The 24,433-nt window shown below is 36.3% G+C and overlaps 2 protein-coding genes and 1 long non-coding RNA gene across 6 annotated transcripts; 2 read left to right on the plus strand and 1 right to left on the minus strand.

Moving 5' to 3' along the window:
* Positions 1 to 4,663: 4,663 nt before the first annotated feature.
* On the plus strand, positions 4,664 to 9,736 carry LOC109174273 (protein WVD2-like 5). 2 transcript variants are annotated; one of them, XM_019323518.1, is made up of 9 exons: positions 4,664 to 4,848; positions 5,703 to 5,998; positions 6,085 to 6,366; positions 6,495 to 6,553; positions 7,005 to 7,073; positions 7,186 to 7,285; positions 7,379 to 7,450; positions 7,549 to 7,659; positions 8,804 to 9,736. In XM_019323518.1, the coding sequence occupies exons 1-9, from the start codon at positions 4,833 to 4,835 to the stop codon at positions 9,239 to 9,241; spliced, it is 1,443 nt and encodes a 480-aa protein (XP_019179063.1). In that variant the 5' UTR covers positions 4,664 to 4,832; the 3' UTR covers positions 9,242 to 9,736. The 2 variants fall into 2 exon arrangements, with proteins under 2 accessions (XP_019179063.1, XP_019179064.1); XM_019323519.1 differs by having other exon boundaries at positions 4,670 to 4,862.
* A 16-nt stretch (positions 9,737 to 9,752) lies between these two features.
* On the minus strand, positions 9,753 to 15,937 carry LOC109174270 (phospholipase D alpha 1-like). 3 transcript variants are annotated; one of them, XM_019323513.1, is made up of 6 exons: positions 15,788 to 15,937; positions 15,557 to 15,666; positions 14,425 to 14,496; positions 12,235 to 13,349; positions 11,036 to 11,805; positions 9,753 to 10,270 (listed from the first exon to the last, which is right to left on the minus strand). In XM_019323513.1, the coding sequence occupies exons 2-6, from the start codon at positions 15,650 to 15,652 to the stop codon at positions 9,831 to 9,833; spliced, it is 2,493 nt and encodes an 830-aa protein (XP_019179058.1). In that variant the 5' UTR covers positions 15,653 to 15,666; positions 15,788 to 15,937; the 3' UTR covers positions 9,753 to 9,830. The 3 variants fall into 3 exon arrangements, with proteins under 3 accessions (XP_019179058.1, XP_019179059.1, XP_019179060.1); XM_019323514.1 differs by having other exon boundaries at positions 15,784 to 15,937; XM_019323515.1 differs by having other exon boundaries at positions 15,920 to 15,936.
* A 355-nt stretch (positions 15,938 to 16,292) lies between these two features.
* On the plus strand, positions 16,293 to 23,814 carry LOC109174279. Its single transcript, XR_002053044.1, has 3 exons — positions 16,293 to 16,304; positions 20,406 to 20,411; positions 23,675 to 23,814. It is a non-coding gene; the product is annotated as an uncharacterized LOC109174279 (long non-coding RNA).
* The last annotated feature ends 619 nt before the right edge of the window (positions 23,815 to 24,433 follow it).

Below are 24,433 nucleotides of genomic sequence, written 5' to 3' on the forward strand. Positions count from 1 at the left end.
AAGTTAAGACGAGGAATGGGTCTAAAGCCCTTGGTATAAAGTTCTATAGTGGACACCCAACCTAGCTGGCACCTAGGTTCAATGGGACAACTAAATTATGGAACGGAGCGTGTCACTGTGGGGGTCTCGGATTCCCTACCACTCCTCGTTAGAAACAGTGGCTCCCGCACAAGGTTAGCATGTTAAATGCTTTAGTGATTCGAATGTCGGTTGACATATGTGAGTATGCGGGATACTCGGGAAAGAATCACCTATGTGAGAGAGAAGTGAGGGTCGCTTCAAAGGAGAATTGACGGGCACAATTCTTCACAAACTCTTGCAGAACCAGGAATGGTGACCCACGACCAAAATGGGCACAATCATGAGAACAAAGCATGGTTGGGAGGTTCCTGTGTGAGATATGTCATCGTCTACATAAACGGCAGTCGGTTCAAAGACATCGCGTTCTACCGTACAGTCAGTAGAGTAAATGTATCTTCACGAGGGAAGGTTCAAAGGGTGTGACCCTACCTATCCTATGCAGGGATCGACCGTTGAACACAGTTGTTTCCGTTTTAAAACTACCCCGAAAATCAATTTTCATTCATGTGGGGGATTGTTGGAAAAATTAGCTTAAAATGGCATAAAATGGCATATTAAGTGGCTATATTGTGGTACAATTATCAGTGGGGTCCACTACCGATTTGGGTCGGGTCAAAGTGGATTCGGATTCTTCGTAGTAAGACGAAGAGATTGATATATTGTACGCTCAAAACGGATAATGGGTGAATGAGATATTGATTCTCAAAGTAGACCCATTTAAGTTGGGAAATGAAGGGAAAATGTAGGACTTTGTCCCACATTGGTTTGGAAACAAGATTTGCCCCCCTTATATACATGAGCTCTTTTCAAGGTTGTAGAATTGTATAGCATAGAGGCTCTCTCGTGCGGGGGGGGGGGGGGGGGGGGGGGGGGGGTGCAAATCAAAATCCAACTAGAGGACATCAAAAAGGCTTGAAATCAAGCCCGAGCTCGTGTGCGCCGGCACCTGCGGGCACGAATGTCGTCCAGAAATGGGCTGGCCTTGCGGGCTAAGTTATGCCTAACTTCGGTATCATTTTCCATCTGTTATAGTCACTTGGCTCGGCCAAAACCGAGAACACCACTCTCGTGCTACAGAGAGCACGAGAGGTCGTGGTGCACCGAGAGCAAAACTCTCGTGCAACGGTGAACACGAGAGGTGTACTCTCGTATTGCACCATAGCACGAGAGGTGTACTCTCGTGGTGTACCACAGCACGAGAGTGTGAACTCTCGTGCACCCCAACGGTCTGAAACCCGAAAGTGCAAAAGATTAAACTCATCTGTTACGGAATTAATACTGTTTTAATTCCAATTTTTAAATTCTGAGTTTAATCCTACTTAGTGGTGACCGTTACAGGTGTTACACAATTGGTTTTAACAACAATTTAATGGCCATGTTGAATGCTATCACTCCAACATCCCTATATAAAGAGAGGTAGAGCAGTAGCATTTTACACACAGTGAGAAACAAAGGAATTCCAGTAACTTTTCATCTCAAAACTTCTGCTTCTACTCTCTTCTTTAGCCAATCTGTGTTCCAGCTTTGCTTTGTTTGCCGGGTTCCTTGTTTAGGTGCTTAAACAAGGAATCGTAGCACATTTTATCCTGGGAAACCTAGGCTACAACGCTCCTAGCACTTGTGGGAGGTAGCAAATAAGGTTTTAAGGAAAAGAACTTCGTGTTCGAACTCGTGCTAAATCCCTACCCAAACACTCAACCTTTTCCTTCCCAATTCTTTATGTTTTCCCATATAATATTAATCTTTTCGTAGGATTATTATTTTTGGGAATTTTCAACCATATTACCCAACAGAATGTAAGGTGGTAAGACTCTAAATGAACTTTCTCGGTGTGGCACAAAGCAGAAGGTGAGATTTTCTTCTAGTGAGATTAGTGATTCCTTGCTCCCAATGAAAAAGGCATGAGGGATGCAAAAAGATTCAATAGAAAAAAGTTAAAAGAGACTTTAAGCTATCCTTGCTTGAGAGAGAAAAATATGAGGTGAGCCATCTCGTAGGACTCGAGCAACGATTACACGGACTCCAAAAAAGTGTAGAGCTCTACGTGAAGGCGGTTGACTTGATGAGGTGTCCTAGAGGTGATCAGAAGAAAGAGATAAACTCACGCTAAGCCAAAACGTATAAAGAGACTTGTGTCACACAATCACACTTGATTAAATGGGTCTTTGGGACCGAATGTGGCAAAGTTTGGAAAGCCCGTGTGCATCGTTTCGATTATGGGGCTCGGCTCGGTAGGCCTATGAAGGATGTGGATTGAATCATTCCTTTTGTTTGTGGATATAAGTGTGTCGAGAGGTGTCCCTTGAGTAGCAAAAACAAATGAGTGATCTTGGGGTTTTTAGTTTCCTTCAAATTTTGAGCCAATTGAGGATGTTACACTCATTTCCACCACATTTCCCAAGTAGAAGGAAGACCAACATGTTCTTGATCTATTGTACATAGCCTATTTGCTCAATACTTTAGAAGAAATAGGATTATGATGAGTGTATTTGACATTTCTATTTGTGATTGCTTGGATTTTGTCTTGCCTGAGGGCAAGCAATGTCTAAGTGTGGGGAGATTTATTTTATTTTATTTTATTTTATTTTTATTTTTTTTTAGATTTAGGGTTTAGAGTTTAGTCTCTCACATCATATTGCTATTAAAATTAACAATGATGCACGAGTAAATATGTAAATTCATTAGTTTCCTCCCATAACATATATCAAATAAGTGAAAAACAGATTTTAAATCAAAAGCATCATACTATAATTTTGTTTTCTAGAAAAATAATCATATAGCTAAATATTTTTGAAAGGGAAAATTGTAATTTATGCCCCTCTATACTATGCCAATTATCAATGTCAGCCCTGAATTATTAGTGGTGTAAATGTTGCCCCTCAATTTTCAAAACGGTACATATATTGCCCCTCCCATACCATACGGGAGGGGCAATATATGTACCAATTTGAAAAATGAGGGGCAACATTTACACTACGGGAGGGCACTATATGTACCGTTTTGAAAATTGAGGGGCAACATTTACACCACTAATAATTCATGGGTGACATTGATAATTGACATATTATCGAGGGGTATAAATTACAATTTTCCCTTTTTGAAATGATTCAGGGAAGCTAAAAGTTAAAAGACTAGTGTAATAAAGTGAAAAATATGCAATACTTTTGAAGTCAAGCAAATTTTAGTTTCCTTCAACCAAATATGTAGGGGTATATAAACTTCCGCACAAAATCGGTTAACTGATTGAATCGAAAAAATATTTTAAATAATTATTTTTAAAAATATTTTAAAATCAGGGTCAGCTGTTAAAAATTTGAAAAATCTACAAATTAGACTATTTCATGAAATTGGTTAGTTTAGGGATTCAATTGTAATTTTTTAGGTTCAATGAACTAATTGTATTATCATGTGCAGTTCGATGGCGGGACGTTATGCCATGGAACCGTGTTCACCATTCATGGTGAACACGGTTCCAACGGTGTTAGTACACCGTTATCTTTTTTTTTTTTTTTCTTAATTAATTGCGTGACTTTTCTTCTTTATTTTCACATTTTGCGGTTTCACTTTAATTTGAGGTGAACAAAGATTTCGAACATTCATAAATTATGAATTCATGCCTGCCCATTCACTTTGGAACCATACCTACACATTCCCGTCCGAAATCACGGACATTCATAAATTATGAATCCATGCCTGCACATTCACTTTGGAACCATGCCTACACATTCACTTTGGAACCATGAGATTATGAATTTTCTGTTATAAGATTATGAATTTTCTGTTATGAGATTATGAATTTTCAGTTATGAGATTATGAATTTTCTGTTATGCGATTATGAATTTTCTGTTATGAGATTATAAATTTTCATTACATTCATAATTTCAGATATTCATAAATTATGAATTCATGCCTGCACATTCACTTTGGAACCATGCCTACATATTCCCGTCCGAAATCACGGACATTCATAAATTATGAATCCATGCCTGCACATTCACTTTGGAACCATGCCTACACATTCACTTTGGAACCATGAGATTATGAATTTTCTGTTATAAGATTATGAATTTTCTGTTATGAGATTATGAATTTTCAGTTGTGAGATTATGAATTTTCTGTTATGCGATTATGAATTTTCTGTTATGAGATTATGAATTTTCATAAAATTCATAATCTCATAACAGAAAATTCATAATTTGATCAAACGCGCGCCGTTAACTCCACATCCACGAATTTTTTTTTTTTGGCCTAAAAACGACGTCGTTTTGCCTTGTGTTCACCATTCTCGGTGAACACGATTTCATGGCATAATTTGCGGTTCGATGGCTTATTTGGCTCTTATTCCTTTCCAAAATTTTATATGTAAATTGAAATTATTTTTTACAATTTTGCTAAGAGAAAAATCCGTGATAATATATTTTCCTTTCATACTCCCAAATATAGCTGGCAATTAAAAAATATAAAATATAAAAAATATATAAAAAACAAATTGCATAGCCCTCATATTTTTGAGTTGAATCTAGAGAGTGTGTGACAAGTGAGCACTGTAGACTACATTTCAATTTCAATTCCCATTCGAAAAATCTCAGGAAAGCCGTAAAAAAACAAAGAAAAAGGAAAAAAAAATAAAAAAAAATCAACAACCCATTTCTAGTTTCTCCATTGGGTCTTCAAAAATTCCATATTTTTCAACAATTTTCTCTCCCTTACTCTGCCCACTCCAAACCCTCTCAGATCCCTCGTTGATTCAATGGCTCTTGATCTTTGTAAGGTTCTTTAGGTAAACCCATTGTCTTTTGGATTAAAAGAGAAGTTAGTTCATTTCAACTTGATGTTCGTATTTCATGATTTTCATCTGTGTTTGTGAGTTTTTTTTGGTGAATGTGTGTGCGTATCTATGTTTGATGAGTGGAGAATGTACTAGTTGTCCATCCGATATTGAATCTGAGTATGTAAAGATTGGATCTTTTTTATTTATTTATTTATTTTTTTTAAATAAGTTGGGTTGGGTTTGAAGATCTAGAGTAGTGTATTTACTTCTCTTCAGTTTTGTCCTTTTGTGGTTAGCATTTTGTTTGAGATGAAAATTATTGTCTCGCTTTTCTTTGTATCGATTAGGTATTTCCATGAGTTCTGTGTTTAATGATATATGTAATTGCTTATCAAGAATTTTTGTTGAAAAGCCTTCTTAGTGAGAAGGCAGAGAATGAACACAAATTTCAGCACTTTCCTTTGCTCTCTTTCTTTTTCATCATTGCTAATTCTGAGCAAAGATGATCTTTCCTGATGAATGGTGCATATGTAGGAGTATGTTACCGAAATGAAGTTATCGTATGGTGTAAACATTTTTATCATATGCTTAATGTTGCTTTGGAAAATGCCCAGGTTAGCAATATGTATTATGCAGTGTCAAAGAAACTTGTTTTTGACTTTGTATCATCATTGTGCAATAAATTTCTTGAATATATTTCAGTCTCATCTCTATATATTTCCTTGATATTGATATTTTGGGTGTAACGGGGAAGGGTGCATTATAGGCATGTTTGCATATGATTTTCGAAACTTAATTATCCTATAACTTATATTTGGGGGATTCACTGTTCCTTCTTTATCCTTGTAGTTAGTAGGTTGCAATCTGGCAACTTGCAAAGCCCAATGGATATAGATGATAACAAATCAACTGAAAACGGGGTACACTGTGAAGGTGAATTTCACGAGCAACTTCCTAGTGCGGGGGAAGATGTTTTTGCAGAGAAGTCTGATGGGATGCCCAATGGCACTTCTACTACTGAAGAGCTGGGATGTTTGAAGAGCACTGAAAATTTGAATGATGATGAAGCTGTTGACTCTTTTGTTGAAGAAGTTAAAACCGAATCAATAGTGCCTCCAGAAAGCTACCCTGCTACTGGTTCTAAGGTAGGTGTTTTAACATGGTGCAAATTCAACTATTAATTCTGTTTCTTTTCAACCCACGACGTGTGTAATCTATTTATTTCTAGCAGGAGCCTGAAGTTTCAGATTCCGGAGAGCCCAAGAGTGGCAAAGTAGAAAAGGCTCTTAGCAAGCCCAAAAATGGTAAACCTTTGAGCCTTAAGCATGCTGTGACTGCTGGGTCAAAGAAGGGGAAATCTGGAAAAGATGGTTCATCTAGTTCTGTGGTCTCAAATGGTACTGTTTCCTTAGAATCACGGGCCAAACAGCCATCTGCTCTTAGGGCAAAATCATTTGACGAGAGGAAAACAGCTGAGAGCAATTTAAAGCCAGTGAAGGTTAATCATGCTAAGGTAGAAGATGATATCATGATGGATTCTGATATTTATAACCTACCTTTTCTTTTGTGGTTTTTTTGGTTGGTGATTATTTGTAACCATGGGTTGTTGATTACTTATCAAACTTTCCTGTTGGTAAGCAGCAGTCTGGATGCTCTGATGTAACATCTCCTCAAAGCGCTGCACAGCTTGAAGGTGTTAAGTATGTCAAGTTTTCCCTAATAGTTGTATTCCCTTTTGCGTGTAGCTGATTGGGTTAGAAGATATAACTAGTTGATAACATTAGTTGATCGTAGAAAGGTGTTTGGTAAATTAGTTGTTAGCTGATAGCTGTTTGGTATAATTTTTTTTCTCAAAAAGCTAATTGAAAAAGTTGCTTTGAGCAGCTTTTTGAATTTTAGCATTTTGGAGTTACAAAAAGCTGATTGACCAAACACTTATATTGATTTTTTAACCAAGTCAAACAGTTAATAGTGGTCAAATAAGCCAAAATTGGCTGATAAGCTAACTATTTTACCAAACAGGGTCATGTCATCTGTATATGCTTATCAAGTATAAATACGTACGTGCTATCAATTTTGGTAATCTATTGGCAAGCTTTTTCTGCAGTTTTCTGAACTCTATTTTATTTTATTTTATTTTTTTAACTTCAGAGAAAAGCCTACACTGAAGCCACTGAAGAAAGGTCCCCCAAGTAAAGCTGAAGTGACTCAATCTCCTTTGTATCCTATCGTAACAATCCTTTTGTTTCTCACTTTCTCCTGTTAAGAAATTATCATTTTGCTAGTATTTTGTTATTAATGTTCCTTTGGCTTATCCTTAAGCACTTTATAGAAGTCCTACCACTGAAGATGCTAAGTCTTGCAGAGTTGGTACTCTTCCAACTTATAATTTCAGCTTCAAATGTAATGAAAGAGCTGAGAAAAGGAAAGAGGTTAGCTTTGTCTTTCACTAGAAATACTGATTTTTAACTGTTGGTTATAAGCTGAGTAATTCACCTTAATTTCCTTCTGTTCCTACTTGTTAGTTCTACACTAAACTTGAGGAAAAGATCCATGCAAAGGAAATGGAGAAGAATAATATGCAAGCAAAGACTAAGGTGTGTATTACTACCATTTTTATTGTACAGTATATTCAGATTCTTGAGAGTGTTATGCATTTGGTTTTTTTGTCATTATCATTTTCATTTTTCAACAGGAAACCCAGGAAGCCGAGATCAAAATGCTAAGAAAGAGCTTAGCTTTCAAAGCGACTCCAATGCCAAGCTTCTATCAGGAACCTCCACCTCCTAAGGTGGAGCTGAAGAAGGTCCAATCCGCCTATTATATATGTTATGAAAGTGCATATTTCCTTGTTGCATATAATTTAGAGAACCCCCTTTTTTTCTTCATTTATCCCTTCCTTTGGTACTTGTAGGGAAAAAAAAAAATTGGAAAGTTGAAATGGTTACACCTTGTTGTTTAGTTCTCCTGAAGTCTAGAACCATATCAGCATTCCCTTTATTACATTGTACTTCAAGATTGAATATACCATTACAGGATTGTTTGCAAAGAGTTCACCTTATTTAGAGGTGCTTTTATCTAGTTTATAGTTAGTCTTTCATCCATCCTTAACCAAAGGTCAAGGGTTCGATCCTTGGCTTTGGGTATGGACCAGCCTTAAATCTCCAGGCCAGCTGTCCCACCCAAAAGAGGTGCCTACAATTCAGTGAGGGGATTAGTCACTGTGTCCGACGGTAGAAACCCTGAGTATACCCAAAAAAAATAGTTAGTCTTTCTCCATAGTATTTAGCCATTTAAATGTGCACATGGGCATGATATTGAATTAAAGGGTGCTCGGTGAGTATTTGAATATTCATGGCATACAGGGACATATCATACTAAATAACAAAACGGCCTTTTTGAAGATAAAGGAACTCCATTGTCATAACCTTTCAACCTCCTAGTAATGAACCAAGCACTATATGTGCTTTACAATCTTTGATTCTCTTTTTATCTTGTTTTGGGAAATATGGTCATTCTTTCTTTATAACAAACTCCAGCCTAGGAATATTTTTTAATCTTAGCCCCATGTAATTACTAGTGAAATATAGGGGCACTTTATGGCATTTGTTTTTTATAGGGTTCATATATAATGGATTCGTTGTATTCCTATGGTCAAATGATCATTTGGATTGCAACTGAGCTCTCGTTCTTTCATGCTCCCATAGTCCCATTCCTATCATGTAAATCGGTAAGTAATTGGCTCGAGTTTATAAGCTACATTATAAGTAATTGGCTCGAATTTAGAAGTATGTTTAAAGATTAGTGTGACTTTTTATTCTTTTGTATAGGTCCGATGGATGATTTTCAGTGCATAATGCTTATGTGCTGCTATTAATGAGTTCTTTTTAAGTCGTATTTTTATAGTGATTATTGTTAAGGTCTAATTGTACTATCTAACTGTTATACAGATTCCAACAACAAGAGCCAAATCTCCCAAGCTTGGTCGGAAAAAGAGCTCGCCTACCGATGAGGAGAGCAATTATCATGGCACGCACCACAGGTTGAGCTTGGATGTAAAAGTATCCCAGGATGAACCTGCCAAAGTGTATTCTCTTGTAAGTGTGAAAACCCCCCAACGGAAGTCCCTTCCTAAACTTCCATCTGAAAAGACCAATTTATCCGGTGAAATGAGGAAAGTACCTTCTCGCAAGTCCAAGGAGACAACTGAAATCACATCTCGACCAAACAATGCAGCCAGCAAAATTGGTGAAGCTACATCTAAGGAAACGAGCAAAGAAACAACCGTTGAGACAAACGATACTGAAGCCAAGGTAAATGATAAGTTTGTCATTGAAGATCAAGGACAGTTAACTATGGTGCAGGAATCTATCGCAGTGGATCATTAAGAGCAAGAACTGGAGCCAAAAATATATTTATTAAGCAGCAACCATAAACCCATCTTTGCGAAAATATTGGAAAGGTATCAACAAGACTCGAGTCATTTGACAAATGAAGGCATGGCCGATATTTAATAGGGGGATGGGATGGGGGGATGATGTGTCATTTTGTCCATAGTCAGTGATGTGGCTTGGACGTGTAATCTGCACTTTCTTTCAAGATTGCTGAGTTTCGGTCATTTGGAATTGCTTGCTAGCAGATTGTAAAACTGAAAGTCTACTAGTGTTTGCACGATTTGTTGGTTGCAGGTTTTGGTTAGATGAGGGCTCTAGTGAGACCCCCCGCGCTAGACTAGCAGGAAATTCTTGAGAAAATTTGTCTTGAAATGGTTCAAGATCCGAGTCTTCGACAATTTTTAGAATTTGGCTTGTGCTGGCTGTTAAACTGTGATGCCAAACTGTCTACTGTTTGTCAATTATGGTGTATCTATATTTGTTAAATGATTCCCATTGTTTGTTGTTTAAGGTAACCTTAATACTTTTTTTGTCACATTGGAAGAAATATTAATGTCTGAAGTGCATTTCTTGGAACCCCAAATTAAGTAGTGAGGATTGGTGGGAGATAAACAGATCTGGTGCCATGAATGGGAGCTTTGGTGTCTGGGAAATAGCTTTCCACTCCTGCATGTCCTTGGACCTCTCCCTTTGGTGAGATATGTACAGGGTAGGTGAGAAGATGGCCTGGAAGATCTTTCTCCTGCGTCGCGCTTATATACATGCTCCAGTTCTCGTCGCCAATGGCGTTTACTGTCTTCACGCATTCTAGACTTTCAGGGTGGAAGAACGAGTCGTCTACATAGTTCATGTGCTCACACCATAAGGCCATTCTGAACCCGAAAATCTTCCCTCTAGCCGGTTGATCAGGGCGTGCCAGGTGCATCGGTTGGTACCCTCCCATCGCGATCTCTGAGTCTCTCGCCCCGTCCATTGAGCGTTGGTTGATGTTGGCAGATCCAATTATAATGTACTCATCATCAACTATCCAAAAATGGAAAACTGTTAGCACTTAGGATCAAACACTTATCACTACACCGAACGCTACAGCGAATGCGCAACTTTATACCGCCACACATTTTCAAAACATATGTTGGGTATTGGACTTGACCCTTTAAGCCATCTACTGGCCTCCGCCCAACAATCCCCCAGCCACCCATAGCTAGACTTGACCATTTACTGACTTTGCTAGATTTGACCATTTATTGGTTTCCGCTCAACAATCCCTTAGCCACCAGGAGCTAGACTTGGCCATTTATTGGCTTCCACCCAACAATCCCCCAACCACCAGGAGCTAGACTTGGCCATTTACTGGCCTCCGCCCAACAATCCTCCAACCACTAGGAGCTAGACTTGGCTATTTACTGGCCTCCACCCAACAATCCTCCAACCACCAGGAGCTAGACTTGACCATTTACTGGCCTCCGCCCAACAAGACTCCAACCACCCAAAGCTAGACTTGGCCATTTATTGGCCTCCGCCCAACAATCCTCCAACCACCAGGAGCTAGACTTGGTCATTTACTAGCCTCCGCTCAACAATCCTCCAACTATCACCAAACCCCCGTTGCCTGTTATGAATAGAAAAAAGAGCTAAACTTAGCCTTATTGACCTCCACCCAACAATCCTCCAGCCATCAAGTGCTAGACTTGGCCTTTACTGGCCTCCGCCCCATAACATTATATTACATTTTGATATGAAATTGCAGGTGGAAGGAAGGGGTTGCTCAGGACAGTCAACAGTATTTACCTATCATCATTTTGGAGTGGACATAGATCATGAAGCGCCTGGATTCTTGAGCCCTGGCATAATCACTGTCAGGACTAGGCTTCTCAGGAGGATCATACTCATCTGGGAGCTTGATTTCGCGATTCCCCAGGCAAAAGAACGTCAAGTATTCCCTAAGATCTGCAGAAATTCCCTTAGCGTTCAAAGCAGAAGCAATATCAGTGTACATCATCTCCATCGTCCTCCTTTGCCAATCAAGAATCGCCTGCACACTTTCACTCTCCGGCACCCCTTCCGGCCACATCGGGATCACAACGTACACCGTGAACCTCTCCCCGGCCTCAATCTTGCTCACAATCTTCAAACTCAGCTCCTTCGGGATCAAATGAATCGCGCCAATATCCTCCAATTTGAACTCCTTTGAAGCACTCCATCCATACGAGCTCCCCAGGAAGTACTGGTTCTCAATGTAGATGAAATTCTTGGCGCGACGAATGGCATTGATATATGCATCTTGAATGCTATGATCAATCACGTGGTTTTTCCCAGTTATCAGCCCACTCTCCGCTGCCTCCACGGGGTTCCCGGGGAACCCAGCGGCGTCGTTCCCGTCGATGGACCGGAAAATCTGAACGTTCCACCTCTCGGGATCATCCGAAACCGGGAATTCTGAGGGGCGGATAGTTAATCCTTGGAGCTCCTTCATGGAGTATATGTACTTATCCCCGATATGTTTCTTCCATCTCTGCTCGAAATTATAGAGCACATCCCAGGCCGCAGGGCCTTCTAACCTGCATTTACGGATGTGCAAACTTCGGTAAATTTTCAGTTATTCAATCAAACAGACAGAATTCGTTAATCCTTTTTAATCCAATTTTTTTCAGTTCATTGGTTAAACATTTTTTAAAATTTGGATTAATGGTTAATTCGGTTCGGAACAGTCACTTAACTGAATTAACCAACAGTTAACCAAAATTTTAAATATATATAAAAATAAGTATATAATTGTCATTATATTGTTTTTGTATATTTTCTTATGAATTTATTATTATATGTATTATTTTAATTGGATTTATTATTATATGTATTACTTTTAGGATTTTAAAAAAAAAACTTAGATTCAGTTAATTCAGTAATACAAAATTTAGTTTGATTAACGGTTAAAATTTTTGTTAAAACTGTTCGATTAACCAAACGGTTACCCGATTGAACACTCCTACCTGCAATGAATGTCGTGCCAGGGCTCCCTCGGGCCGCCTTTATTCACATTCGCTCCTAGGAAATTGGGCTGGTGGAAATCCTCCTTGTGGGTTGTGTTTAATGTCCGGAATAACGAATGTTCCCTGGTATCATACCGGCCGTCACAGAGATCAATCCCACCCAGGAAACTAAGAATAGTCCGCTTTCCAGAACTGCCGCCGCCATGGAGCTCGCTATCCACTATCAGTGTTTTCTGGTGGTGAGTGAACACTGTTGTTCTGGTGGTGAACTGGATTCCTTGCAGAATGGAGCTCCCGTAATCGGAATTTCTCGGGGATAGGAAACAATGGACACCCGTATCCCGGAAATAATCGTAGGTTTCTTGGTCGTGGGTTGCCATTAATCCATCCCTCTTGAAAACCTCGATGGATGTCCGGTCGTCCCAAACCAGGACCAGAACGTTAACCCCTTCCTTGGCTTTCGTCTTTAGCAGATCGCCGAGAAACATCTCCCCGCCGGGTTTCTGTCTCGCCGGGTCTCTAACCAACGATATCTTCGTGTAAACGGACCACCCCGTGATGTAAATCAAATGCCGGGCATTAACGATCGCCTGAAAAATGTCTTCCCAGCACCGATCGGGGTCGGCGAAGCCCTGATCTTGGAGATACTTAGCCATCTTGTCGTCGGGGACGTGGGCGTCGGCGTAAAGCCTGACGCTGCAATTTTGCCGTTCCTTAAAAAAGGTGAACGGGACGGCGCCGGAATCCGGCGCCGGGATCCCTCTAGACCAATCGTCTTCTTCTTTTACGCTCGAGTATTGTAATCTGATGTGGATTCTTGGGTGGCCGTGGATGGGAATGCCTTCTTCGTCGAGAATTGGGAGCCATGTGTCCACCACGTACTTGTTCACCACCTCCGCCGCCGGGAGATAGGCTCTTCCGATGAGCGTGGCGTCGATTGGGTCGTCATATTTCACCGTGAAAATGACGTGGGAGATTGCGTGGGCGCAGTAGATTCGGAATGACTCGTTCCATATGGGATTGGAATGGTGGTAATGGTGGTTTTCTACCACTTGGGTCCTCCCCACTCTTGCCTTGTCTAGATCAATGGTTGCATAGAGCTTAGTACCTGTAATCTGATCAACAATTTTCACCAAGTTATTTAAAAAAAAATTATATTTTGATTATTTATGAATTGACCGACATAAAATCGTTAACGAGGTGTTTGGTACACCGTAATTGCAATTCTTAATTACAAATTTACAATACAATTCTTTGGCCGGACAAATTACATTGTTTGGTTTCAATGGTGCATGGAAAGGAAAAAAAAATAAGAAAAAGACTTTTTTGCCCTTAGTAGTTATTATTTTTAATTATTATATAGGGGCCGGCATTTTAGTTTTATATCACTTTTTCCATTCTCATTCTTAATAATTTTATTCTCCCCTACCAAATAATGTATAATTTGAATTCCTACTATATTTTCACCAAATTACAATTCACTTCCTCCTAGTTCACTGTAAAATAGGTTCAATTTTACAAGTTAGGCCCATTTAACACATTTTGAAGACAAGTTCGGTTATAAATTTCACATAAGTTACCGGTTGGCCTGCCAACTCACTCTTACATTACATGGTGTTTGATTGGGAGAAGCCGAAAAGGGATTATGGGGGAAAAGAATAATGTGCTAGGAATTCAAATTACATTATTTGTTGAAATAATAGAATTACTAGGAATATAATAGAATTACTAGGAATATAATTGAAAAGAAAGAAGTGATATAAAAATTAAAATGCCTTTCTGTTAATACACCTTTTTTTTCCTATAAGTACAAAGCAACAAAACACATGACCATTCTAACATATGAATTGTAAATAAAATATCCCAAATATTTAAATATAAATAGACCTTTTCAAAAAAAAAAAAAAATCATAATAACCTTGAAACTTTATAAACAATGAGGACATTAACAAAGAAATTTAGAAATGGTAATACATAAAAAAAAAAAATTAAAAACCGAAAATAACAAAAAAAAAATGATATAGATATATGGACACCTTCTTTTAATAATCAATAATTTATTATCCAAATATTTTTTTTTTGAAAGTAATTTATTATCCAAATATTGTTGTATTGTTAATTAAAATTATTATTGTTGCATTTTAAAATCTAAGGTAGATCAAATGAAAATATACAAGGAAACCAGGGTACCTCTGGCCTACACAATATGAATCTCTTGATGCTGTTGAGGAACTTTTTGGTTGACGATTTTGCAGAGGAATCCTTCAAGTTTCCAAGAAAAAAAAAAAAGTAAAAATTGAGATAAGTAAATTAAGGTGTAACAAATTAGCAGGCTAGTACAATCTGTCAATATCAATAGAATTGCTTCATTTAAATATATAGTTAATTCTATTTTTTGTCCTAGATTTATAGGTAACATTTTATTTTTAGTTATTTTTTTAGAACATTTTTCTTTGATCATAGTATTATTGTGGCATGATCATTTCTTGTACTCCATCAAAAAATCATTGAAATGTCATGAAATATAAAGGCATTTTGATTTTTTAAATACAAAATGGGTTGACCAGCTATATTTTTATTTTTATTTTTTTAAAAAAATTATAATTAAATACCTAAATGCCCCTGTATTTTACAAAATTTAAATGATTTTCTTGATGGAGGACTAAAAATGGTCATACCACAATCATATTAGGACCAAAGAGGGATATTTTGAAAATAAAAAACTAAAAGTGAATTGTCACCTATAAATCTAGAACAAAAAATGGAATTAACTCTATTATAATTTTGCGGAGTTAATTCTTGGTTTAGTTATTGAATATGATGGCACTTTTTGATTTAATTATTTACTAATAATTCTTTCTAATTTTGTCTTCAACTTATTCAAAACCTAAATCTTTATTCAATTGTTTAAGTGATTTGACAGGAATTTCGATAGGGTTAAAGATGGAATCTAATGGGATAAAGTATTTTATTTTTCAAATCCTCAAACTTTACAGGAGATGAAATTGTAAAAGAAAAGTTAATTAAATTAGGCATGCGGGTCTAATGGTATCCGGGTTGGACTTCCATTTGGAAGATTGTGATTTCGAGCCTCAGTGGAGGCTACTACATTGTAATAGAGCTAGTAGCATTCAAAAAAAAAAAATTAGGCATGCATAATCACTAAAGTAAATGGTTTATAAAGTCAAATTATCTGTCAATGCTGACTAAATAAAAAAAAATGTCACCACTATAAAAATCAAATCGAGAGTTAAATTTAATAGATACTTTAATAGTGATATTAAAATTTTAAAAAATATTAATTGGCGAAAAAAAATAATACCTGAACAGTACTACAAAAATCAAAGAGACCACTCGATATCTTATCAACCTCAAAGATGGTTGCATATAGTGTCCCATGCAACAATTGCTGCCCCATAGTTGATTCACGTACTAGAAACACCCGCAAAAACCAACAATGTTAAAACCTCAATACTATTGAGACATTATACGTAACTATAATTAATTAATAGATATTAGCAACAAAAAATACTGAACAAAAAGTTATACATACGCTCAAGACTTCGTGATCCGCGAACACCGACCTATGACTTTATGTTATAATGTCATAGATTCGACATCCCTTTTCCAGATCAACAAAAAAATAAGGCTATATATGTATAATGGATATCAAATTACAACATACATTTGTAGATGAAGAAAGCTTTTGGAGACAATCAAAGGTTTGAAGACATGTGGATTGATATATATATGGGAGGGAGCTAAAGGCTAAAGGGAAGATGAAGAATATCCTGTTTGGAAGAAAGAATGATGGTTTGCTTTGTGTGTTCCATTGTACAATTATGTTTACTAAGTTTGGGAAGAATGTTTACTAAGATAAGAAATTGTTTTTCCTCTTTGGTTTTCTCCTGCAACAAGTTACGTGGAGAAAAGAACATCCTTAGATTGGGAAAGTTCTGAGAAGCTAAGCCTTCAAAGAATAACATTTTGGTTGAACCAAGAAGCAATTCACTTATTAATTAAGCATTCAGTATGCCTTGGCCCATGGGTGATGGGACTGCAATACAATAGTTATTGTGTGGCTCGAGATCCACATAGTTGTGTGGACCATTGTCTAAAAATGACGTCATTTTGCGTAATTTATTTTACACGCAACCCACTTCAATATATATTTTTATACTCCATTCGTCCCATTTTATGTGTTTGGTTCGGTTAACGAGGTTTGACTGAAGTTATTTTTAATCCAAATTTTCATAATATTAAATTTTGTATTAGTATACAAAATTTATATATTTAGAAACTACACTAAAAGTACTATTAAACACAAAAAATTAAATTTAAAAAATAGTAAAAAATACTAAAGAAAATAAATAAAGAACAAAGAATTGGTTTGACCAATGAATAGTAAGTAAGACAAATAAAATGAGATAGAGAGAGTAATTCATAATGTACATTATTCTAACTCATAATGTAATTTCATTATTCTAACACATAATGTACATTATTCTAATTCATCAAATTCAACGATGTGGTTTTGGACCACAGTCCATACAATAATTTGCCACTGCAATAATCCAATATTTTTTTTCTTTTCCTTCTATCAGCAAAACATATTTTTTTTTAAAAAAAAAAGGTATTTAATATATTAATTAAGTAATATGTTTTCAATTTTTCTATATTAAGCGTATAAAAGAAATATGTTATAATTTCAAATACATATTGTATTTATAATAAAAGAGTTTCTAAAATCTATTTTGATGGGTTGAAATTACTTGATAATAATGCTTGTGTTATTATTATTATTATTATTTTTATTGCATAATGTTCCTAAAATCCTTGTGTTAATTGGTTGATAGTGTAGCTTTATGTGTGACTTTGTTATTGATAATTGATAATTAAATTTGATATAATATTAAGTCGAAATTTAAAATGTACAGTAGTTAACAACCATGTTACTAATGGCCCCTCTGTGGCTCTCCTTGGTCGAATCCTGGTGTTGGCGTATTAACTCTGTGGACAACATATAGATAAAGTATAGATCAGATAATAATGTAACTAATTAGTATTCAAAAAAATAATGTAACTAATTAATTGAAAGAAAAAAAAAATTTAGCATTCCCCCATTGCATATTTAAAATTATTTTCTATTATTTACTTACTCCAAATTATTGGTTTAACTTTAGAACTCAATAGTTTTTGGTTGTACTTGGAATTAGATAAAAATAATAATAATTTATTTAACACTTAATTTTGAACAAAAATATATTACTTATATATCACTTTTGTGTATTATCATGAAATTAGAACTTGACATTTTAAATGATGATCTTTTACATCATATCATAAAATAGTAGTCAATAGGACATTTAGTATGGGCAATATATAATTTTAGGTTTCCTATCACCATCAATAATAATTTAAAAGCATTTTTAAGAAATTAACAAAATCTAAACTAATTAGTGTCTTTTCAGTTTCTTAGTCAATCAGCGAACAAGCTTGCTCGTGCTTTAGCTAGGAAAGTTCGTTCTTAACCTGGTCTTGGTTTTTTGTTTAATTCTATCCCTTCTTTTATTGAACATCTTCTTTAATATAAGGGTCCGTTTGGAAAGCAGGAAAATGACTTCTGGAAAATGATTTCTGGAAAATGAGTCATTTTTCGGAAAACATTTTCCTTTTCCAGTGTTTGGTTACATTTGGAAAACTGTTTTGGTGTGTTTGGTACATTTTCTGAAAAATGAGTAGAATGGTATTATTAAATATTTTAATTATTTTATTTTAAATTAAAAATTCATTTTAAATCTTAAAAAAAAAAACAAAAACAAAAACAAAAAACAAAAAACAAAAAAACAAAATTTTGATTTCCGGCGGAACCCGGTTCCGCCAGAAACCATAGCTATGGTTTCTGACAGAACCCAGTTCCGCCGGAAACCATAGCTCTGGTTTCTGGCGGAACAGTTCCGCCAGATTTTTTTTTTTTTTTTTTTTTAAAAAATTGAAAGAGAAAGGCGGAAAACGACTTCCGCCCAAATTTGGCGGAAGTCATTTTCCGCCAAATTGGGCTCATTTTCCCCAGTCAACGGAAAATGGATTCCGTTGACTGGATTTTCCAGGTGTAGCCAAACACCAAAAACTCGGAAAATAATTTCCAGAAGTCATTTTCCGGGTTTCCAAACACAGCCTAAGTTCTTGAAGTTTTTCCTAAAAAAAAAATAAAAAAATAAAATTGACAATTATTAATTTGGCAGGAAGGTAATTAAAACATTAGAAATGTTTGAAAACATCAAAATATTATTTATAATAAATTTATTTAATCATAATAAATTGATTATAAATTTATCCGAGCACCGCTCCACATTACACTAGTTAGAAAACTAATGTATTGAACCTGGTTGTTGATTTGTTGCAATAAATTTGCTTGAGTTATTGTAATAGAGATATTCATTTATCATTAGATTATGTAATATATATTGTGTATACTGTATACCATCCTTTAGAGAAAGGAGAATTACTTCTTCCCTTTTTTTTTTTTTTTGAAAAGAGAATTACTTATATAGTGTGAACATGGTAAATAGTAAACCTGAAAAAAAAAAAAAACTTATAACCACTATAAATGTCCATTACAAAATGACTAAAGTGATGCCACAACACAATTTTTAATGATTAGTTAACAAGATTAAAAAAAAAAAAAAAAAAAACTTATAACCACTATAAATGTCCATTACAAAATGACTAAAGTGATGCCACAACACAATTTTTAATGATTAGTTAACAAGATTAAAAAAAAAAAAAAAAAAAAACGTCATTACAGAAAATAAAATTAAAAAAAAAAAAGAATAAAAACTAAAATAGTAGATGTAACAATATAATAACTACTATAATTTCATATGATGTTTTTAAGAAAGTACAGCCTTCAACTGCTTCAACATTCTTCCTTAGATCATAAATGTTTATAATTCAACTAAATGCATGACCAATTCATGGAAGGCTTTTACTGCTGAAACTCCCTACAAGAACATCAATTCTACTAATTAGATTCTTTTGTCAAGGACAAAAGAAATTGTAAGAAAAATCTTAAAGAGTTTCGGCATAAGAAAAATAAATCACAATAAAAAAACTTTGTGTGATGGGCTTAACCAAGAAAGTGTTGCCAATAATCGAAAATCATAGTACCTTAAAACTCCAAAACCTTTCTGCCTGTTTCTTGTTTCTCAGTAATTAATGTTTGTGAATTCCGCAGTATACAGATGTGTTCGACAAAAAAAAAAAAACACACACACACACACACACACATATATATATATATATATATATATATATATATATATATATATATATATATATATTGCTGCATTAGGATACAAATTTGCCATTGATACTATATTCCATAGTAATAATGGAAATGTCAAATGACTAAAACCTTACCTTACCTGATTGCTATTTTTGTGAGCAACCTGAACTTTTGAATTCACCAAAGCATTAATGCATTATACTGCCTTTTGGCAATTTCACCACCAACAAGACTACAAGAAAGCACATTAACCAATATGAAACTTGTTGAGTTTGGTTGTCCTAGCTATGTTCTTATTCCAGGTGATGAGAGATCAAAGTTAGATCCCAAGTCGAAGAAGTGCATCTTTTTGGGTTACAAGAAAGGTGTAAAAGGATATAAGTTTTGGGATCCTGCAACCAAAAAGGTGGTGATTCGCAGAGATGCAGTGTTTGATGAGAATTTCATGTTCCAGCCAAAGAAAGAAGATACACTAGTTGATGGTTCTAGCACAGTAGAAGTGGATATGGATCGTGTACCTTTGAGTGAGAAAGTAGTTAATCCACCTACGATTGAGACTCAAGAAGTTGCAGATCCTACATCTGCAGCAGGTTCGAGTTCAGAAAATTTACAAGATTACAGTTTGGCTAGAGATAGACCGAGACGCACCAATGTCAAACCACCTAGTAGGTATGGGTTTGAGGATATGGTTTCTTTTGCACTTCTTGTTTCTAATAATGATCCAGTTACCTTTCAAGAGGCTATTTCTAGCCAGGAGAAAGATAAATGGATGGCATGTATGATTGAGGAGATGGAGTCTTTACATCATAATCATACTTGGGAGTTAGCTCAACTTCCTCAAGGAAAGAAAGCTATAGGGTGCAAGTGGGTCTATAGAAAGAAGCCACCAGTATCAGAAAAAGAAGGGGAAAGGTTTAAGGCTAGGTTAGTTGCGAAAGGGTTTTCTCAACAGAAGGGGATAGATTATGATGAGGTTTTCTCTCCTGTTGTTAGACATACTTCTATCAGATTAGTACTGGCTTTGGTAGCTATTTGGGATTTGCATTTGGAACAAATAGATGTGAAAACTGCTTTTTTACATGGTGATCTAGATGAGCAAATTTACATGAAGCAACCTGAAGGGTTTGTTAAACCCGGAGGTGAGCATCTGGTTTGTCGACTCAAGAGGTCTTTGTATGGGCTGAAACAGGCTCCACGGCAGTGGTACAAGCGGTTCGATGCTTACATGATTCAAATTGGCTATACACGTTGTGAGTATGATTGTTGTGTCTATGTTAAAAGCCTTGGTGATGGTTCTTTTATTTTTCTGTTACTGTATGTGGATGATATGTTGATCGCTGCTAAGAGTATGAATGATATTACTGCATTGAAAGTTTTGTTGGGTCAGGAATTTGATATGAAAGACTTAGGAGTTGCACAGAAAATTCTTGGCATGGAAATTCACAGGGATAGAGGTGCAAGAAAGTTGTGGCTAACTCAACAGAGTTATATAGAGAAAATTCTTGACAGGTTTGGGATGAGTAAGTCTAAACCGGTTAGTACCCCTTTGGCTAATCATTTTAAACTCTCATCCAGTCAGTGTCCCCAAACAGTTAGTGAGATTGAAAATATGGCAAAGGTTCCTTATGCTAGTGCAGTTGGCTGTTTAATGTATGCAATGGTTTGTACTCGACCTGATTTGGCTCATGCTATTAGCCAAGTTAGTAAGTACATGTCTAAACCTGGGAAGCAGCATCGGGAAGCAGTTAAATGGATTCTCTGGTACTTAAGGGGCACTATGGAGCATGGTATTATATTTGGGAGTCAACAGAATGAGCATGTACTCATGGGATATGTGGATTCTGATTATGCTGGTGACATGGATAATAGACGTTCTACAACAGGGTATATTTTTACTCTTGGGGGTGGTCCTATTTGCTGGAGATCATCAGTTCAATCTATTGTAGCTTTGTCTACAACTGAAGCAGAATACATGGCTGTGACTGAGGCAGCTAAAGAGGCTTTGTGGCTTTCAGGTTTGATTAAGGAGTTGGGTATTGAGCAAGATGGAGTTCAATTACACTGTGACAATCAAAGTGCCATTTTCTTAGCTAAAAATCAAGTATACCATGCCAGAACCAAACATATTGATGTAAGGTTTCATAAGGTTAGAGAGTTGGTTGCTTCTGGTGAGATTTTGTTGCAGAAAATTCATTCAAGTGAGAATGCAGCAGACATGTTGACAAAGGCAGTTACTAGTGACAAGTTCAAACATTGTTTGGACTTGTTGGGTGTTTCCAGATGTTAAATGAACATGGTGGTCCTAATCCAGGGAGACTATGAGATGAGTTTTTTTCTCCTAAAGGGCTTATTTGCGAAAGGTGGAGATGGTTAGATAAGTCTTTTCTCCTAAGGGACATATTTGCTAAGGTGGACATACTTGATTTTTAGCTAAGAAAATGGCACTTTGATTGTCACAGTGTAATTGAACTCCATCTTGCTCTGATACCAATTTGTTGAGATTAACAAGAACAAGAAACAATGTAAAGAAGACAAGATTTACGTGGTTCGGCAATGTGCCTACATCCACGGGAGTGAAAGTATTCTCTTATTATTTGTGATGGTGTTGGTGGTGACACAACCCATTAGGGATACAACCAATATATTTATAGGCATCTAATCCCTATACAATGGATCTACCCGTTTCACTCCTACTTCTAGTATGAGACAAACTCATATTCCTAATCCATATATGAGACAAACTCAACAATCTCCACCTTGGCGAATATGTTCTTTAGGAGAAAAGATAACTCAACAAATCTCCACCTTGACGAATATGCTCTTTAGGAGAAAAGACTTGTCTCACCATCTCCACCTTCACATATATGCCCTTTAGGAGAAAAGACTATCTCCACCTTGGCGAATATGTTCTTTAGGAGAAAAAATAACTCAACAATTCTCCACCTTGACGAATATGCTCTTTAGGAGAAAAGACTTATCTCACCATCTCCACCTTCACATATATGCCCTTTAGGAGAAAAGACTTCTCCACCTTCGCAAATATGTCCTTTAGGAGAAAAAGATAACTCAACAAAACTAAAGCCTGATTAAGATCCACGACAATTTATAACAGCACTTTGTCAATAAATTTAGAAGTTCTTGCTTAGTATATTGGTTCATAACAAAGCCTGGCAGATGGTAAATTTTAGAATCACCCTAGTGGCTTAACTTCTAATGTCTTGGCTCTCTAAGATTTTTTTAAACCAATAACAATCCAAAGAAGGAGATGACAATTAGAATGTGCAAGAAGTCAGAGAGCATAAAATTGAAGTACAAAAACTATGGTGGAATTTTTGCAATTTGAAATAAGTGAATCTCAATGCATGTAAGCTTTGCTAAAAAAAAAAACACCCATTCACTACATCTTAGAATACTTAAGAGACATACCTGATTCCTGTATCATCCCATTCCCCTGCACCTCAGCTGCATCAAAGATAATTACCTCAATGCAATCTACTTCGCCCATCGGTTTCCTCTGGTTGTTTGAACTTGCCAGTGTATCTTTGCCATGTAAACTAGTTTGGAGTGATGATGGGTGCATGATATGTGGGCTGCTCTTAAGCTTATGTCGAATGGAGACTGGTTCTGCTTCTTTCTTCGCTAGCGCAGCCTTCAGAACAGATGATATAATGTGATTTTTCAATAAACATTAAGTGCTGGGCAGTGTAAAATCACTTCTAGTTTCCTATAATACCATAACAAGAAAGTGGAAACAAAACTTAGTACCTGTTCTTTAAGCTCTTTTACATCTGCAGAATCTTTGTTTACTCTTGCAGCACCAAGTTCCAGAGCAGCCACTATCTCAGCAAAAAAAAAACTTGCCACGTCGTTTTGGCTTGCAATGCAGAAGCTCAAACTCCTCAACAACTTTGCTCAGATCAACACCGACTCCACAAGCTGCAACAAACAAAAAGTTACTACCCTTTTGGCATGAAATGAACACAGTAGAGAAAACTTCAAAATCCTATTTAATTGATTAAGATCCAAACAGGAAGTGTCATTTCTTAATTGGACAACTAACACCCTAAGCAGATCTGCAGTAAACCCCACCCAAGGTTGGATCACAGTCTTTACAATCTCTAGGGAATTAACAAAAGGATGCTGGGGAGACAGCTAAATCCTTCAAAACTGACAATGTCCCATACAGCAATAACACAAATGCTGCCAAATACCCAAAGCAAAAAGTGAAGCAGAACCTTCAAATCACCATTCAATAGATAGATCGGCCAACAGAGCCTTTCAATCATTCATAACCCACCCGGTCATCCTTTCGGGGCAAAATCTTTAGAGTTTTGTCTCACCAAGAAATTTTCTTCTGCCAACCCTCCTCCATTGAGTTCATCTTGGCTTCATATTCTGACCATCGTGGCTCAAATTGTTTTACTTGTTCTTTTAATGCTGCATTTTCCTTTTCATTCTGTTCAATGATAGCCTCAGCCATAAGAACCCACTTTTGAAGTTGTTCAACAACAGATGGTAATATAAAACTTCTGAAGGCAAGTCCTGATAAAAATGTCAACAACTTACGGCAATATCATTAAGACTAGCACTAGCATAAATGTAGAAGAATGCACCAAAAAAAGTTGCTACACTTTATTTTCCTGTAAGAGAGATCCTTCAAACACATGAAGAGAGGCTAAACCTTTTCCCCGGTTTTTCTTACATCACACACCTTCAATCAGTGTCCTTTTTATTCTTAAAGCAAAGGCTTTTCAGTTGTCTCATTAAAGGAGAAAATTTTCCAATTGTTGTAGTCATTTCCGATTATCCTATTTGGATGAAGATTGGAAAGGTTACAAATATGGGAATTGTGAAAGCAAACCTGATGCCAAATATGAATACAATTTCTTTTTCACTGAGCTATTCCAGTGA

The sequence above is a fragment of the Ipomoea nil genome, unplaced genomic scaffold, assembly GCF_001879475.1.
Source record: "Ipomoea nil cultivar Tokyo-kokei standard unplaced genomic scaffold, Asagao_1.1 scaffold0579, whole genome shotgun sequence".
NCBI lineage: Eukaryota > Viridiplantae > Streptophyta > Magnoliopsida > Solanales > Convolvulaceae > Ipomoea > Ipomoea nil.

Excerpts from the sequence above, each read along its gene's own strand:
- LOC109174270 (XM_019323513.1), bottom strand. The coding sequence starts at position 15,652 with ATGGGGCAGCAATTGTTGCATGGGACACTATATGCAACCATCTTTGAG. Across the intron at positions 11,806-12,234 it reads TGGCACGACATTCATTGCAG|GTTAGAAGGCCCTGCGGCCT; the intron begins GTAGGAGTGTTC and ends CCGTAAATGCAG. Across the intron at positions 10,271-11,035 it reads CCACTCCAAAATGATGATAG|TTGATGATGAGTACATTATA; the intron begins GTAAATACTGTT and ends ATTTTTGGATAG.
- LOC109174273 (XM_019323518.1), top strand. Across the intron at positions 7,074-7,185 it reads GAAGTGACTCAATCTCCTTT|AAGTCCTACCACTGAAGATG; the intron begins GTATCCTATCGT and ends AGCACTTTATAG. Across the intron at positions 7,451-7,548 it reads ATATGCAAGCAAAGACTAAG|GAAACCCAGGAAGCCGAGAT; the intron begins GTGTGTATTACT and ends ATTTTTCAACAG.